At 37.4% G+C, this 15,963-nt stretch overlaps 3 protein-coding genes across 4 annotated transcripts in view; 2 read left to right on the forward strand and 1 right to left on the reverse strand.

Moving 5' to 3' along the window:
• LOC109829473 lies at positions 2,343 to 3,454 on the forward strand. The gene is made up of 2 exons (XM_020396583.1): positions 2,343 to 2,624; positions 2,865 to 3,454. The coding sequence occupies exons 1-2, from the start codon at positions 2,481 to 2,483 to the stop codon at positions 3,279 to 3,281; spliced, it is 561 nt and encodes a 186-aa protein (XP_020252172.1). The 5' UTR covers positions 2,343 to 2,480; the 3' UTR covers positions 3,282 to 3,454.
• LOC109830597 (non-specific phospholipase C6) lies at positions 7,913 to 11,866 on the forward strand. 2 transcript variants are annotated; one of them, XR_002244355.1, is made up of 3 exons: positions 7,913 to 9,251; positions 9,952 to 10,217; positions 11,360 to 11,438. XR_002244355.1 is itself a non-coding variant. In XM_020397900.1 (3 exons), the coding sequence occupies exons 1-3, from the start codon at positions 8,174 to 8,176 to the stop codon at positions 11,653 to 11,655; spliced, it is 1,551 nt and encodes a 516-aa protein (XP_020253489.1). In that variant the 5' UTR covers positions 7,919 to 8,173; the 3' UTR covers positions 11,656 to 11,866. The 2 variants fall into 2 exon arrangements, 1 of the variants encoding a protein (XP_020253489.1); XM_020397900.1 differs by having other exon boundaries at positions 7,919 to 9,251; positions 9,952 to 10,128; positions 11,360 to 11,866.
• Positions 12,858 to 15,963, reverse strand: part of LOC109830598 (nuclear transport factor 2-like) — a 13,422-nt gene continuing 10,316 nt past the window's right edge. The window contains 1 exon segment of the mRNA XM_020397901.1: positions 12,858 to 13,205. Coding sequence (XP_020253490.1) covers positions 13,131 to 13,205 — 75 coding nt within the window. The 3' untranslated portion in view covers positions 12,858 to 13,130.

Consider the following 15,963-nt stretch of genomic DNA (forward strand, 5'->3'; position numbering starts at 1 on the left):
AGTGTTTGCGTCAAAAGTTGGTTTTGTCATGGAATTCATTATATCTTCGTTTGATTACAACAAATTCAAAGAAATAGCCTTTTTATAAGACTTCTTTTACACAACAAAATGAAAATTACAACTCTTGAGAAACAAACGCAGGATCGTTGTTTGGATCACTGCTTGCGTGGGATCTTTGCCTGTGCTGGGGGTGCGTTAGCCCGTGGACCACCAAATCACAGATTCTGATCGAATCGTGAGGGGTTTATGATTCTGACTTCGTTTATCGAAGTGAGAACTTGAAACGATATCTTATCAAGGTAAGATAGTCGTGCTTCTTGAAATCAAGTCAAAGCCTGAATATCAAGGGATTGCCGGAAGCTCAAGGTAAGATAGTCGTTCTTCTTGAAATCAAGTCAAAGCCTGAATATCAAGGAGTTGCCAGAAGCTCGAGTACTCTGCCCTCTCTGCTCTGGAATCAGCCTATGGATGCTCTCTGATCAGATCAGCCTTGGATCTCTGCTGGAACCCCCTCAAAGAAATCACCTCGGGGGTATTTATAACCTCTGTATGAACAGTGCTCGCGAGACAGCATTTGCTGTCTCGGCGGGCGAGACAGTGTTTGCTGTCTCGCCCAGCGAGACAGTAAATTTGCTGTCTCGCCCAGTGAGACAGTAAATACTGTCTGACAGTTTCTCGCTGTAACTGCCTTCCCACGTTTTAAACTCCGTTATTCTGGCAGTTATCAACGTGATTCTCGCTCACGACGTTCCCCACGTTCTTGAACAGTTGGTGGCCACGTGTCGGTGTAGGCGTATAAAATTGCTTATAGGTCCCTTAGCTCAGCTCGGCACAAACCGACAAACCAACGAGGCAACGAGATTGACTAATCGCACGCAAGCAACGGAATACGTTCATTCGCGTGCGGAATCAAGCCAAGTGTTGAAGAGTCAACGAGTCATCCAACCGGGAACAGACTCGGACGAATCAAGATCAGTTTCGGACTCGAACTCAGAAGTGGATTTACTGCCAAATCAGGAATCAGACTTACTGCCAAATCAGATCAACAAATCAGAGTCTCAATCAACCAAATAACGGACAAAACCGGAAAACGGACACAACTCAAAAACTCAGAAAACCCACACCTAAGGGGGCTCGGCTTAAGCCGAGCCACCCAGGTGGCCGAGCCACCTATAGGTGGCTCGGTGGCCGCCGAGCCACTTGTGGCCGGCCACCCTGTGCCCAAGGCACAGTGAGGGTAGCCTATAAATAGGCCACCCCCTTGTTCATTTGAGAAGGTTGGATTTTGGAGGAGGCGAAGCCCTGCAGGATTGGAGACTCAGATCTAAAAAAGATCTCAACTTTGGGACATCAAGGACTTGCTCATCCAGATCTGGTGCTCGGCGATCATCAACGTCAAATAAGGCAGGTGTTCGAGAGGATCGGATCTCAGATCTACGTTGCTACCCTCCGGATCTAAGCTTGGTCTTAGATCCCGAGACTTGGACGATTGTTTCCTTGGTGAAACAATCCTCCCCGGCTATTATTTCCTTGGTGGAATAATATCCGTTGTACTGCGTAGATCCGACCGGATCTAGATCGCGCGGTGGTCCACTGCAAACAACCCCGGCGCAGGCAAAGAACCCACAAAGCGAGCGACCGCAAAACAGGAGCTCGCGATTCGTTCGACAAACAAGGAAACAAAGTTGTAATTTTCATTTCTTTTCAATTTGATTTTCGTTGTAACCGGATCTTATAAAAAGACCGGATCTTTGTAATCGATAGACTATTACAAGAGTGTACAATGGAATCATTAATGAAGAAAGCAACGATTTTTCCCGCGAACATATATATTATATATTTTTTATATATAACTATAGTATGATATGGTCATTAATGTATAGTTATATATATTTTTAAGTGTACATTGTCATTAATATATACTTGTATATACTTATATATATTTCTAATGTATACTATATATAATGATAGTATGATTTGATCATTAATGTATACTTATATATACTTACATATAATATATAGCTATATACTAATATGTAAGTATATAATAATACATACTTATATAAATATAATAAGATTAATCTAATTTTTTTAATTAAATTTTAGTAAAAATACAAAAATACAAAAAATAAAAAAAATACGAGCCGAGCTCCAAGCCAACTCAGAGCCCAGTCCAATTTGACCCTAACCTGGACCCGGGCCCAACCGAGATACCCAAGGTCCGAGTCTAGGCTGGGCATTTAGGTCGGGCCCATTTGGACATCCTAGATGACCTTTCCAGTCATAACGTACATAGAATCCTTCGGAATCTTCATTCATATTGGAATACAAAAAGGTGATGAGTCAGATTTTCGTCAACATGTGGAGGCCAATAGAGAAACTAAAGCCCATGCTCATCCTCTGTCTGCCACATAGAAGTTCTTCTATTAATGGTGTAAAAAAACTGTTAATTGGCTAAAAGCTTGAATCTTTTTCAAGCGATGGAGTCCTCGGACGAAAACAAGAAGAAATTGGAGCTGATTCATGTGGCCATTAACCAACTCATTGAAGAGACAAATAAGAAGGGCAAGGATCAAGAAGAAAAAGAAGAAGAAAGCATTCTTCTCTCTAGATTGCTATCTCAGGTAAAAATACAATTGTTTCCTCTTTTTTATGGATCATTGATGCATATTTGTATATCCATTTGAAAACCCATAAAAAGAAAATGGATTTAGGATTGGACAAATATTTTGATGATTTCATTATATTTCTTATAAAGCCCACTAGTCAAAATAGCAACTTTGTAACGATTCAATCCTTTGTTCAATCTAAATTTGAAAACCCACGAAGCCATTTTGCCAATTAATGGCCATGCTTTGGATCAGTTGGATACAATGGAGAAAGATGCAGCCACCAGCTGTTTGCTGAAATGCCCATTAGAGAATGAGCAGCCTTTGACGTTGGCAACTGGAGCCAGAGAGAGTAGAGACGAAGAGGTGGAGGTGAAGGAGATAGTTAAGGAGCTTAGAATTGTGAAGAGGCAGAATGTCATTACACATTGCCTTCTCTCAGTCATGATCATTGTTACTGCGGTCTGGCAGTTCTCAGAGGCCTCACTCTTGCTTAATATGAAAGAGAAAGTAACTCATCCTATAAGAGCCGTTGGAGATATGGTAACAGGATCTATTAAGTGGAAAGGGGGGACGCCAAAGATTGAAGCACCTCCGCTTCCTCCGATAAGTGTTCCAGAGCTCCCTCACATGGATCTACCACAGTTGAATTTCAATGGGGGTGAGGAATGAACTCACTCTAAATGATCTCTGTTGGTTTGTACGAATACAAATTTAGTCCCACACCCCCACCCACACCCCTTCGTTGCTTGTGTAAGTTCTCTTCCGGTTGTATATTTGTTCTTGTGGATTATCAAAGTAAATTGTGGCCAAAGGGTTTTTCTTATAAATGTTGGTTGATGCCCTGCAAGTGTGCATTTGATTTGTTTGTTGAGTTTGATTGTCATGTTGTTAGATTCCAAATAGAAGAAAATTCAGTTAATTAAGTATAATCTCTTAAAGTTCTTAACGATTACACCAACGCTCGGAATTTGTTGTGAGGGTTGAGAGTTATATTTTTATATTCTAACACAATCATCTAATGATGTCCTAGTGGAAGTTTACGTTTAGTTTGAACTAGAGTTAGGCGTTAATCTGTTTATTGGATTCAGCACTAGCACATTCAAGTTTCAAGCATTGTTAGTTAATTTGAGTCAATTGACTTCTCTGGTATTTTATGCATAACATGCGCCTGAATTCCAATTTAGGTAAGAATAGAAGCAGTTATAATTTATTTGTTCTTACTGATGCAACTTTATTCTTCAGAAAAGTTAAGTAGCTTCATGATTTTAGATGGTTTGGTTGACCATATTGACAAGGTGAATATTCTTGTTAACAAATCTTGATAAGGAAATATTCAAGTGCAATATTAATTACGATCAATTAAAAAGGCTAGAATTCTATTACAGATATTTAATTAAATATTCTATGTTATTAGGTGATAATATGAATAATATAATATAGATAATTGATATCATCTTATCTATAGTGTCTCTTACAGTTTTGTTACTTTTTTATCAAGTGTTATCTTTATGTGATTAACACCTAGTACAACATTTACTCGTGGTATATGGTTGAAGGGCATTTACAGAGCATATATTTATCAAGTAGGAGCATTAGCAGATATATTTGTTTGCATCTCTGGTTTCTCAATTTGAAAATGCAGGCAAAAAATCAGATCATGGATCATAGGTTAATTTCGATCTCTAATATTGCCAAATAATGAACCTAATATAATATCGAGGGGTTACTATTAGAAATCGTGAACTGAAATTTACACATTTTCAACATTTTAACGTGAATCAAACTTAGCTAGTGGCAGCTTACCATTTTTTTTTTCTCTTTTTGGGGAAACCATATATTTTAATTTTGGTGTTAGCAGTTCTGAAAAGCTGAATAATTGTATTAGCCTCGTATCTTTCTAATTTTGAAATTCTAGTTTCTCAAGTGAGTTATGTCATGTATGTCTTAGATTTCATGATCTCGGTCTAGTTGATCATGGCGCTTGAATCATGATGTAGAAGAAAGACTTGAAGGGGATTTTGTTTACATATATATGTTCACTTTGGTTATGTTATCATGACTACCACGTTCCACTCTTATGGCCTTCCTTTTAATATATCATCTTTAGTTGGTAGAAGGGGTAATCTTATATTGGCTGCAACCGAAAAATGAATTTTTATTAGTGAGAAGGACTCAATTAGACTCTGCCTCTGTATCCTCTTTATTGATGATTAAGAAAAACTATTAGTAATTAGGACTAATTGCAGGTACTACTATCTTTGTAATATGAGTGTATTCTCGATATCCTGCAAACTATTTTAATAGCAGAAATACCCTTTGAACGCCAGACAATATTATTTTCCTGTTAGGTTGAGATGTCACATGAGAAGCACGTACCTTTGCGTTCAGGTTAATTGAAAAATGTCAAAATTTTCTCTCGGGGTTTAGGGGAAATAGGGCCATATGAATTTGCCATACGAATTTTAGAGGCAATAAATGCTAGTAAAATAGTTTAGGGGATATAAGTGGATACACCCTCAAGCTGTGATTAGCCATGAGAAATATCTGCTAGGCTTCTAAAGGACCACCTAAATATGCATGTCTTCTTTTCTCTCCTTTTTCTTTAACAATTTTCTTCTGTTCTTTGAATTATGTGATAATATTTCTGTTATGTATTATTATTGCACTATGCATTGATGAATTGAATGATTTGTCAGGCTTTTAAATAGAAAGATAACCGATCGAGTATTCTAGTGAAAGAAACATAGAGATGAGCATCTTAAACATTTTCTTTTTTTTTCCTTCTTTTGTAGAAAGTACTATTACCGGAAGCCTGCTTCTGGTTTTAAAAAAAAACATGGGCAGTATAGAAAACTGTAATGACATTTAGTTTTCTTCGTAGAAAACTTCTTTATATTTGTTTTATTCTGATCACGATTTTCTCTGAAAATCCTGTGTCATCGTAGGCTAATCAAGATGGGAGTAGCAAGTAGCCTGTTAAAATACTGTACAGGAGTGCCCAAGAGTCTATTTCCACCTCAAGTGACATTATTATGATTATATGCTGGAATCATGGTCTCGTTAGTCACTCTCAACCATGTGCTATCGCTAGTTTTCTGCTCTTAGTTTGTTTTATTATTATTTGTTATTATTATTAGTTGTTTTCATATCAAGTACGTGTAGTTGTAGGAAGGAACGAGAACATAAGGAGAACAAGATATTTGTTCGGAAAATTATTTATTTAGAAAGGACGAAGGATATGATATGTGTTTTTTTATGTCAATCTAAATCACTACAGGCAGTATATAATGTCAGTGTATCAATAAATATTATTACAAAGTAGTCAAAATACAATCAAATGTAACATCAGTGCAAATACCAACTTTGAAATGTATCGGTACAACATATATGATTTTCTATGTGGGGGCCCTATAGTTGTTTCTGGAGATCGAGCTTGTGTCCTATCTAGACTTTGGATTTTTTTTTTTTTCACCTTATATGAGAATTATAGGAGGAGGAAGTACATGATGATAATTTTATCTTTATTGTCAGCGCGCAACAATATAATCAGAATATTGAATGACCGTAACGAAACAATTATATCGGCATTCACTTTCCTCCTGTGGTTTTTCTACGGAGAGGCCTCTCTAGATTTTCTTTTTATTACCGTCGAAGTTGAATTAGATGTTGTCATGTGAACTGATCCCCAAACTGATTTTTTTGCCGACATTAACACAAAAACTTTGGCCCTTGTCTTGTTGGGACGCTCACCTTTTCTGTGGGCTCTGGTGATGTGTACCCTCGAAGCATCATAGCGTGCTTCTTCCTTGACAAAATAGAAGTAACAACACTCATGGGCATGACTATGAATGAGAAGCCTTCCTTGGATCTTAATCATGCTCTGCAGGATCATTTTACAAGGTTGGGAAATATGTATTTGTTTCTGATTTGTCCTCTTCCTCCCACATTAAAAGCAAGCCCACAATTGTTCTCAACAGTTTGTGGCAGGGAGAAGACAACATACATTTTAGAGAAGTTAAGCAACTGGAGTCTAGACCTCGTTTTACCATCTGGGCTTTTGCACTAGTGGGTAGATGTTACTTTACGTTTGATTTTTTTTTCCCCCTCTCTTTTTTTTCCCATGTATTCAATAATTATTTTTCCTTTCGGCAGACCAACTTTGTGTCATCTCCTAAATAAACTCAAAAATATCTCTTAGGCATAAGAATCGTTTCTTATCACTAAAAAAACACAACTTTTGGAAAAGTAATTTAGAAATTATTTAAAAATAGATCACAAAGTGAAAACATGTATTCAATTATATCGAAAACATAAATGTCATTCTTCTTGTTGGGATCATGTATGTATATGTTCAATTTCTTGACTTTTCTTGTGATATAGATTGCAGCGATAAAAATCAGACATCCTTACAGAAGAAAATAGAGAATAGCAATACACAAGCACAATTTAATACACTTTTATGATATAATTGTTCGGCTCCCACGCCCCCTATGGAATCGGGTATTATTTCATTATTATATTTATTATTTTGATGAGTATCAACTCAAACACCACACCCAATTAAAAAAACAAAAGCAAAAGAGACGGTTGTGATCGATCTTCATCCTCTCCCTCGACAGGCCCAACCCCACCCTAATTAAAAAAAACAACGCACCCAACCCTAAACCCTCTCCCGCAACCTCCGCCGCCGATCTTCCTTCCGCTAACGCCATCAAATCTAGAGGGGGAAGGTCTTCATCCTCTCCCTCGACGGCGGCGACGGCATCGGCATGTGGGGCATCCTCCCCGACATTGCCCTCTCCTACCTCTCGCGATCCCTTAAGTCCAAATCGGCCGACCCGAACGCCACCATCTCCGACTACTTCGACATCGTCGCCGGCACTGGCATCGGAGGCCTCTTTGCCGCCAGAGTGGCACAAACTGGTAGGGGGCTTTTTGTAAGGGGGTTTTTGTAAAATTTTTAATAGTTGGGAGCTCCCAAGCTCTCCACAAAATTTGTGGAGCGCTTGGGAGCTCCGATGGCTACAAGAGCCACGTCAGCCTAAGGAGATGGGTTGAGAGCGTTTAGGAGATTGCTGGAGGGTATGCAACAGGCTCCCACCGCCACGCAGGGCTTGAGAGCAGACTGTATCCTACTGCAACGTAGGTCTTGAGAGCAGGCTGTAGGAGTTTGGTGCACTTGCTCTTAGGAACGTACGAAGAGAATCGTAAAAAGTTGCACTTCTACACACTGCCCATTTCCCACCGTAGTTCATGAAATTTAAAATTTCCGGTCACGGTAAATGTGGAAAACCTTAATAAAGGGGGAAAATAAAGCTCATACATCAGCCTTATACCCCTAGTAATAAGTGAATGCTCCCACGAACTCTATCCCCGATCTTGAAACTAGATTTACCCTCTCCCTTCTTCTCTTTGACACCACACAGAATAATCAAGCACCATTTTTTTCTTCAACCTGCAAGGACCCCTCTTCTATCAAGATCAACACAAGGGTAAGTCCTCAAAGCTTTTGCTAATCTTATATTCTTTAAATTCCTAAAGATTTCTACCCAAGCCGAGCCATGTCAAGACCTCAACCGATCACCACCCTTCTCTTTCTCCTCTATATCCTCACATCCTTCAATCTGCATTGCTTCATTGAAGCCCAACAAAAGCAACCCATCAAGAGCATTGTAGTTCTAGTGCTAGAGAACAGGTCGTTTGATCACATGCTTGGTTGGATGAAGAAATCCGTCAACCCCTCAATCAATGGCCTCACTGGCTCAGAGTGCAACCCAAGCTCGACCCATGACCCCAAATCCCCTTCAGTTTGTGTCTCTAATGATGCCCAATTTGTTGATCCTGATCCTGGCCACTCATTTGAGGAGGTCTATGAGCAAGTTTTCGGGTCCGGCTCCATCCCTTCAATGTCTGGTTTTGTTCAACAAGCCCTCACAATCTCTCAAAACTTATCAGATACCGTGATGAAAGGCTTCAAACCTGAAAATTTACCAGTATTTACAGCATTAGTACGGGAGTTTGCGGTATTTGATAGATGGTTTTCATCAATTCCAGGCCCCACTCAGCCTAATAGGCTCTTTGTGTACTCTGCAACCTCCCATGGATCAGTTGGCAATGATAAATTTAATCTCTTTGAAGGGTATCCCCAAAAGACAATCTTTGATTCATTGCTAAAGGAAAATTTGGATTTTGGTGTGTATTTCAAGAACATACCAACAACATTTTTCTATAGGAATTTGAGGAGGGTGAAGCACTTTTCAAGATTCCATTGGTTTGATACATTTAAGGAGCATGCAAGAGAGGGGAAGCTTAAGAATTTGAGTGTGATTGAGCCAAGGTACTTTGATTTGGTTGGCTATGAAGCTGATGATGATCATCCTTCTCATGATGTTGCGAATGGGCAGAAGTTAGTGAAGGAGGTGTATGATGCATTGAAAGCAAGTCCTCAGTGGAATGAAAGCTTGTTGATTGTTACTTATGATGAACATGGAGGGTTCTATGATCATGTTGAGACTCCTTATGTTGGCATTCCAAATCCGGATGGGATCAAGGGACCCAGCCCGTTCTTCTTTGGGTTCGATAGGCTAGGAGTTAGAATTCCAACGATTATGGTTTCGCCATGGATCAAGAAAGGAACAGGTAAATTTACTATGTCCATTTAGTTCTTGATTATTACTCTGATGCTGATGAAGCTATTTTGAGATTTTCCTTCATGCAATTTTGTTTTCTCCCAGCATTATTAGTACTGGTTAAAATTTTAACCAATGTGATATTTGAGAAATATAGCAAAACATAATAAGATCATGTAAATTTATTTCTATAACTCAATGAGGGTACCTGTCAAACAAATATACATGTGGGCATATAAGAAGACATGGTCTTTGTTGCTATTTTTTGTTCCTTTGCTTGAATGGGTATTCATAGGACTATCTTCGTTGCCAGATATATATGAATTAACAAGAGCAACTATACTAACTCCAATTCTAACTCAAATTTTAACTAATGTGATCCTTAAGAAATGGGAACAAAATATATAAATTTCTATAGCTCAGAGATATTGGCCTCTAAGTTTAGCTTTCTTGCTCTAATGGACAAAATCGCTGATTTTGTGAACTCATGCTTCAAGGAAGAATAGATTAAACATGTTATTCAAGCATCTAAGTTATCCAATTGCCGCTGCATAAATGTAGAAGCTCCCAAGAAAAATTTCTAGTTTACTCTTATCCCTCCATCCTCTTGTATTTGATCTCTGTAAATATTAGTTCTTTTTATTATCAAACTATAAGGTGCGGCCCTTTCCTCAAAGAAAAAGCGTCTGAATTATCATGTTTCTGTGCAGTTGTTAGCAGGCCTAAGGGGCCAACCGTGACTTCTGAGTTCGAACACTCATCGATACCTGCAACCATAAAGAACATTTTCAACCTAAAATCGAATTTCTTGACCAAGAGAGATGCTTGGGCTGGAACGTTTGAGCATATCTTTAGCGAATTGGATTCACCAAGAACGGATTGCCCAGGTATGCAGTTTATTTAGAAGATCGTCCGCCATTTTCTTCGTGTTACTGCTTTATCAGGGAGAAGGGAAAATATCATTGCCCAGATTGAGGTGATCCTTTTTACTGTTTGTTTTAGTTTCATTATATCTTGACGTATAGTACACTTTCAGATTAACTCTTTTATTCTAGTCGGTAACAATTCACTTTAAGGAACAAATTTCACTATAAAATCATGCATAATAAATGTCAAATCTTGTTTGACATGCATTTAAGCAAATATCGAGTGCTTTTAATTTAGTCAAATGCTTAACTAAAAAATTTTATGTGAAGCTAATGTTGTCTAATTCTTTAAGGGTAAATTACACTAAAGTACTAAACCCCTAAAAACTTTCTGCTTTTGTAGTTAAACCCCCAATAACTTTCAAAATCGCACTAAACCCCTAATAATTTTTGTAGAAAACCTCCGATCCTTTTGGGTAAATTATGCTAAACCTCCAATTACTTTCAAAATGTCTTTCTATGTGTTTCTTTTTAAGTTTATGTGGGGTTTTCTGCAATTCCAACAGTTATCAGGGGTTTATTGCGATTTTGAGAATTTTTGGGGTTTATTGCAATTCACTGAAAGTTTGGGCCGGTTTAGCGTAGTGTAATTTACCCTTCTGTTAATGTAAAGAAACGTCATATTGATTACAAATGTTTCCGAAATATTTTTTGATGTGTTGATGGTAATGCGAAAAGAAATGATTCTCCAATTTGTATGGTGGGGGAAAATCTAATATTTTTTTAAAGCTAAACCTGTCTACACTCCATCTCTTTTGAATTCTTGAAACTTTTCAACAACACAATGAAAATGAAGTCTTCAATTTTCTGGGAGACGGTCATATTTCTGATAAAATGAAATTTGACACAATTTTAAGTGTTAAATATCATTACTTGTATCAACCGTGTAATATAGCGTATTTTAACTAAAATTTGGTAACAGTAAACCTAATAAAGCCATATCAAACTCTGCTGATGATAGCCAACTAACAATAAGCAAGGAACGCCTTATGCAACACGCGTGCAAGGTTTACTCCTCGAAGGTGCACGTGTAATTAGTCCTCTATAATAGATAAGTAACAAAAATGCATACATTTGAGATGCCTATACACACAACAAGAAAAGAGTCATCCATAGAAGTTATGTATGCCTCTCAAACCTATCTCAGTGGAGCAACATGTGATCAAATTGAGTTGTCCCTTCTTTTTCACAGAATCGCTGCCTGATGTGGCTCCTTTAAGAGGCAGAGAAGCTGGTGAAGATAGTTTCCTCTCAGAGTTCCAGAGAGAGCTAGTTGATTTGGCCAAGGCGCTTAATGGAGACTTTCCCTTAACGAGCTTGCGCGAAGAGACAAGCAAGAAGATGACGGTTAAGGAAGCTGATAAGTATGTGACTCGCTCTGTTTCGAGGTTCTTGAGGGCAAGCAAGAACGCCTTTGATTCAGGAACTGATCACTCAGCCATCGTTGATGTTAAGTCTTTTGAATCTGCTGAGACTAGATCGCCTTAGTTAATGAAGATCCATGTCCCTTGTCGAGATAACCATGTTAATTTATTGCCAAAAATCGGAGAGAAAACGTATAGTGGGTGATCATAATGTTGATAAGCCCAAGGAAATCAACTGTTTAATATGATAATATGATGTATTTGTTTTACTTGTGATAAGTAGTTTCAACTATCAACTTCTTTTAAAGCAAGAAAAACAAATGTTTTCTTCTTAATTCGGTGTTTAATAATAAATCGGAGGAAGACACTTAACATAAGCATTCGGTCGCAAAATTATAGTGTCAAACAACTAAATCTTTTTTTTAACTTCCCTCGCTTCTAGGGATGGCATGTCATGAACATGATCCTTCTGTTTTATAAGCAAAAGTAACAAAAAGCACTACCCCAATAAATGTTGAAGTTTTCGGTGTTGCTTGTAGATCATAAGCGCTATATGAAATATAATTGTGCTGTTTACCCTTTTAATATACTTTTAAACATAATGAAGACATATACAAATCATGATCAAGCTTGTCAAATCATGATCAAGCTTTGGTCCCTCCCAACGAAAAGTTTACAAACTATTGCCTGACATCGGTGCTTCTTATGCAAGAAGACCAATGATTCAAACATAATAAGCGGAAAGCATTAATTAAGAAGGTATTGCTAACTGAAAAGTCGACATCAACATCTTAAGATTTCTTTCAAGTTGATTAGAACCCCCTAAATACAACCACTGATGCCTAGTTTCCTACATAAAACACAACCATTAATGCCTTGCTTCATACATAATAGAAATGAGTAAAAACAGAATATCAATTCTCATTTTTTATTCCTACGTATCACATATCAAACACAACATGTTTACGTGTTTTTTGGAATGCTTGTTTCAATTTTAGTGAGCATTAAAAAAAATACATATAACGTACAAATATGCTGGTCAACACCTTGTTCTTTAATTACACCCCAACGTGAGAGATGGAAACGCACACTTTATTCTAACATCAATTTTCATTACATTCTTTTTTTTTTCCTCCTTCCATTTTCACTTCTCCGGATTCCCGCAATCCCCACACATACCGAAAGAGGACCAAGAGTAAAGGACTAAACCCTGTAATCGACGACATAACCTAGAGTGCACAAATACGTACAAACATATCGTACTTCGTCCTCACCGAGTAGAGCACCTTGACGAATAACAAATAAAATACAGGATAGCAACAGAAGAATCCGCACAAGAACAAATTTATCTTTTAACAAGTCACAACAGAGAAAAAGCCATGTCCCAGAAGGAGAGGGGCAAATGATTACAGGTTCATTCCTGCAGTAAATCTGTAACATGGTTTTTAAGTAAATCCTTTCTTCATTCCATCAAATCATCCCACCAAAGAAAAAACATTAAACAACCAGATAAAACATCAAATCCTCCAACAATTCAACCCCACAAGATCTAGGAAAGAGACTTAATTCCAACCCCCACAAGATCTAGGAAAGAGACTCTCAGGCATAGTTCAACCGGAATATGTCATTAAGGACATAAAAGCTTCCCTGGGGCGTCGGCATCAAATGGAACATCTGCAACCAATTTCACAGAAATTGAGAATAAACCATCAGAAACAAAATGGCAACATCAAAAGATTACATAGATATAGCTCAATAAAAATATTTCACATTTCCCTTGAAGATGGGCGTTACATATGCACAGGTTTACATGTAAAGTAAATAGAGTAAATGATATACTGTTAACTGCAACATTACATTAGGCTATATAAGTTGCTTTACAAAAAATAACCAGAAAATATGCGAAAAACATAACAGCAAAATTTTGCAACCATATTCAATCAGGTTATTCAAGGAAGATCAAAACATGACGAGCAAATTGAATAAAATAAATCCAAGATCTTAAATATATCCCGGAACAAAAGCAGGATGATGTGGGAAAATAAAAATAAAACTGAATCCAAGACGCACTTGCACCAACACAAAATGAATGAAGTCAAAACGACGTATTTCAAATCCGCAGGCTCTACCTCACAATAGATTTGTCATTAAAAACAGTAACACAAAAGTAATAACAAAAACAATAAACCATGAATCATTTCTAGACAATTTTAATCGTCCGTTCTGTCACCCCCTCAGTTAAGCTAGAAGTTAAAAAGGACATGTTGTAGACAAACATAACCAAGGCAACCTTACTCAGTTGCTTAATAAGCCATGTTTGATCACATCCTTTCAAGCTGAAGATCCAGACAATAATAAAATGGATCCTAGACAAGGACATCTAACCATGCCTCAGCTCATGCAGACCCAATATGCTGAGTAGAAAGCCAAGAACTGAAAAACAAATATTATGACTAAATGCCTCAACCCTTGAGCAGAAAATTTAAACAAAGTGCAAATATTTAAGCCAGTCCTAAGAAACAACAGTCATTTTAACCATTATAAATGCATACTTAGGCGGTTAGTAACTGTAACAGCAGCTCTATTCCAAATGCAATTTAAATTAATAAGACAACTGATGAATCAATTACAAACATTTGGTCATTAATTCAGTAGTTACAGCACATGCTCCTAAAATGGTAAAATTCAAATGGACTTTTCTTGGTAAACCAGTAAGTAAAGAAAGCAATCATCTGATCACCCCAACTGGCCAACACAAAACCCTCTATACGCCCTCACAGCCTACTTAATTGAATTGAATGTCACTCCTTACTTTCCTAGCTCTCCATCTCCTAATTTCTGTTTTCTTCTAAAAGTTTGTCTTCATCTTAATCCTTATGCATTCCCACTTCTCTTAAACTTTCAGCCAAAGTTGATGAAATCTGATATTTATCATTAACACAAAACAGAAATTACATCAGACTAAAAAGTTGTCATCAAAAGTGTCACCAGATGGGAAGTCACGGGTTTTGAACGCTTTTTAGTACAAATCAAAAGATCAGACAGATCATTCAGGAACAAAACCCGTTTATTAGGTTTAAGGCAGATATCTGGTTGTTCGGTCTTGCATTATGGTCAGATGGGTGTAAGGATGAGTAATAACATATTTCAATTATTATATTTTTCTGTTAACATATAAAGTTGACTTTAATCTCAAAACCCTGACATAAGGCATTATCATAAAGATCAATGTACAATTCACAAAAGATACATTAATGTAAATAAATGCTACCCAAAATATTCTCGATAGTGTGTATAAGTTTCAAAATGGGCTAGAATGATAGAGTGAATATTCATTTACAAGAGTTGGACCCATTATATACAATACATTAAGTATTGAATGGATGTATTATGTATTGTAATGGGGCTTTCAAACAGGTTCAATTATGTGTTTTCGGGTTTTACGGGTTTAGATCGTGCAGGACGTGATAAAAAAATCCATCCAACTGGTCCAGACTGGTTCAAACTTCATAGTTTCCAAAACCATGGATTTTCAGGTGGGTCTAGTGGATTTCATGTATGCATCCATAACTGCAATTATGCACCAATAATTAAAGTTCTGTTCCTAAATATTGTCTTAATTGATTTACTAATAAAAATAACCACTATGCCAGAAACTGCAGTAGATTGAAGGTATATACTTTTAACAATGCAATATAAGCATATGATCAGATGCCACCTTAAAAAACAATGATGCTTGACGTGTTTGGGATATGGTGATACTATAAACAGCTAGCAATGCTACTGCAGCATGCAGGCGGGGGGGGGGGGGGGGGGGGGGGATCTTGCTTTCTTTAGCCCAACACAATAGGGAAAGAAAAGTAATTCAATCTACAGGCAGTAGTCAGTAGGATTCCTTGTGTTTATATGCTAAATTATTTACTTATTCGTTATTTTAATACTCTATCATGAATATGATTTTGCTTTTGAATATTTGGGTTAAAAACATCAATTTAAAGGTACTTGATACTGCAAAATCAAAATAGCAAGTCCTCCAAAGAGCACAGGCCAGCCTAAGACACAACTAAAACTAAATTGAACTCACTTTGGTGAGTGAAGATCTTAATCTTCATTTAGATATGATAATTGAACGTGTAAAACCTGGGCAGAGTTAAAATGTCCTGACCTTATGCGTTGCTATAAATAGTGGCCACTAGCGGAGCTATTGAGGGCAAATTGCGGTAGCTAAGCCTACTGCTACGATTTCATTGATTGCGGTGAACAATAGTGCTCGTGAGCACCTTTCACTCGCCAAAGCGCTCAAAAGCGCGGAATAGCAGTAAACAACACTCATTTATCTATGCTTGAAGACTTCATTACTAATTTACTACGTCAAGTTTCAAATAGTTAATACAATTATGTATCTACTAATCAGTGTTTTCAAAGGCGATTT

Source organism: Asparagus officinalis, chromosome 2, assembly GCF_001876935.1.
Source record: "Asparagus officinalis chromosome 2, Aspof.V1, whole genome shotgun sequence".
NCBI classification, from domain to species: Eukaryota; Viridiplantae; Streptophyta; class Magnoliopsida; order Asparagales; family Asparagaceae; genus Asparagus; species Asparagus officinalis.

Coding starts and splice junctions, on each gene's coding strand:
- LOC109829473 (XM_020396583.1), top strand. CDS start 2,481: ATGGAGTCCTCGGACGAAAACAAGAAGAAATTGGAGCTGATTCATGTG. Junction 2,625..2,864: donor TCTCTAGATTGCTATCTCAG/GTAAAAATACAA, acceptor GCTTTGGATCAG/TTGGATACAATGGAGAAAGA.
- LOC109830597 (XM_020397900.1), top strand. CDS start 8,174: ATGTCAAGACCTCAACCGATCACCACCCTTCTCTTTCTCCTCTATATC. Junction 9,252..9,951: donor ATGGATCAAGAAAGGAACAG/GTAAATTTACTA, acceptor GTTTCTGTGCAG/TTGTTAGCAGGCCTAAGGGG. Junction 10,129..11,359: donor ACCAAGAACGGATTGCCCAG/GTATGCAGTTTA, acceptor TCTTTTTCACAG/AATCGCTGCCTGATGTGGCT.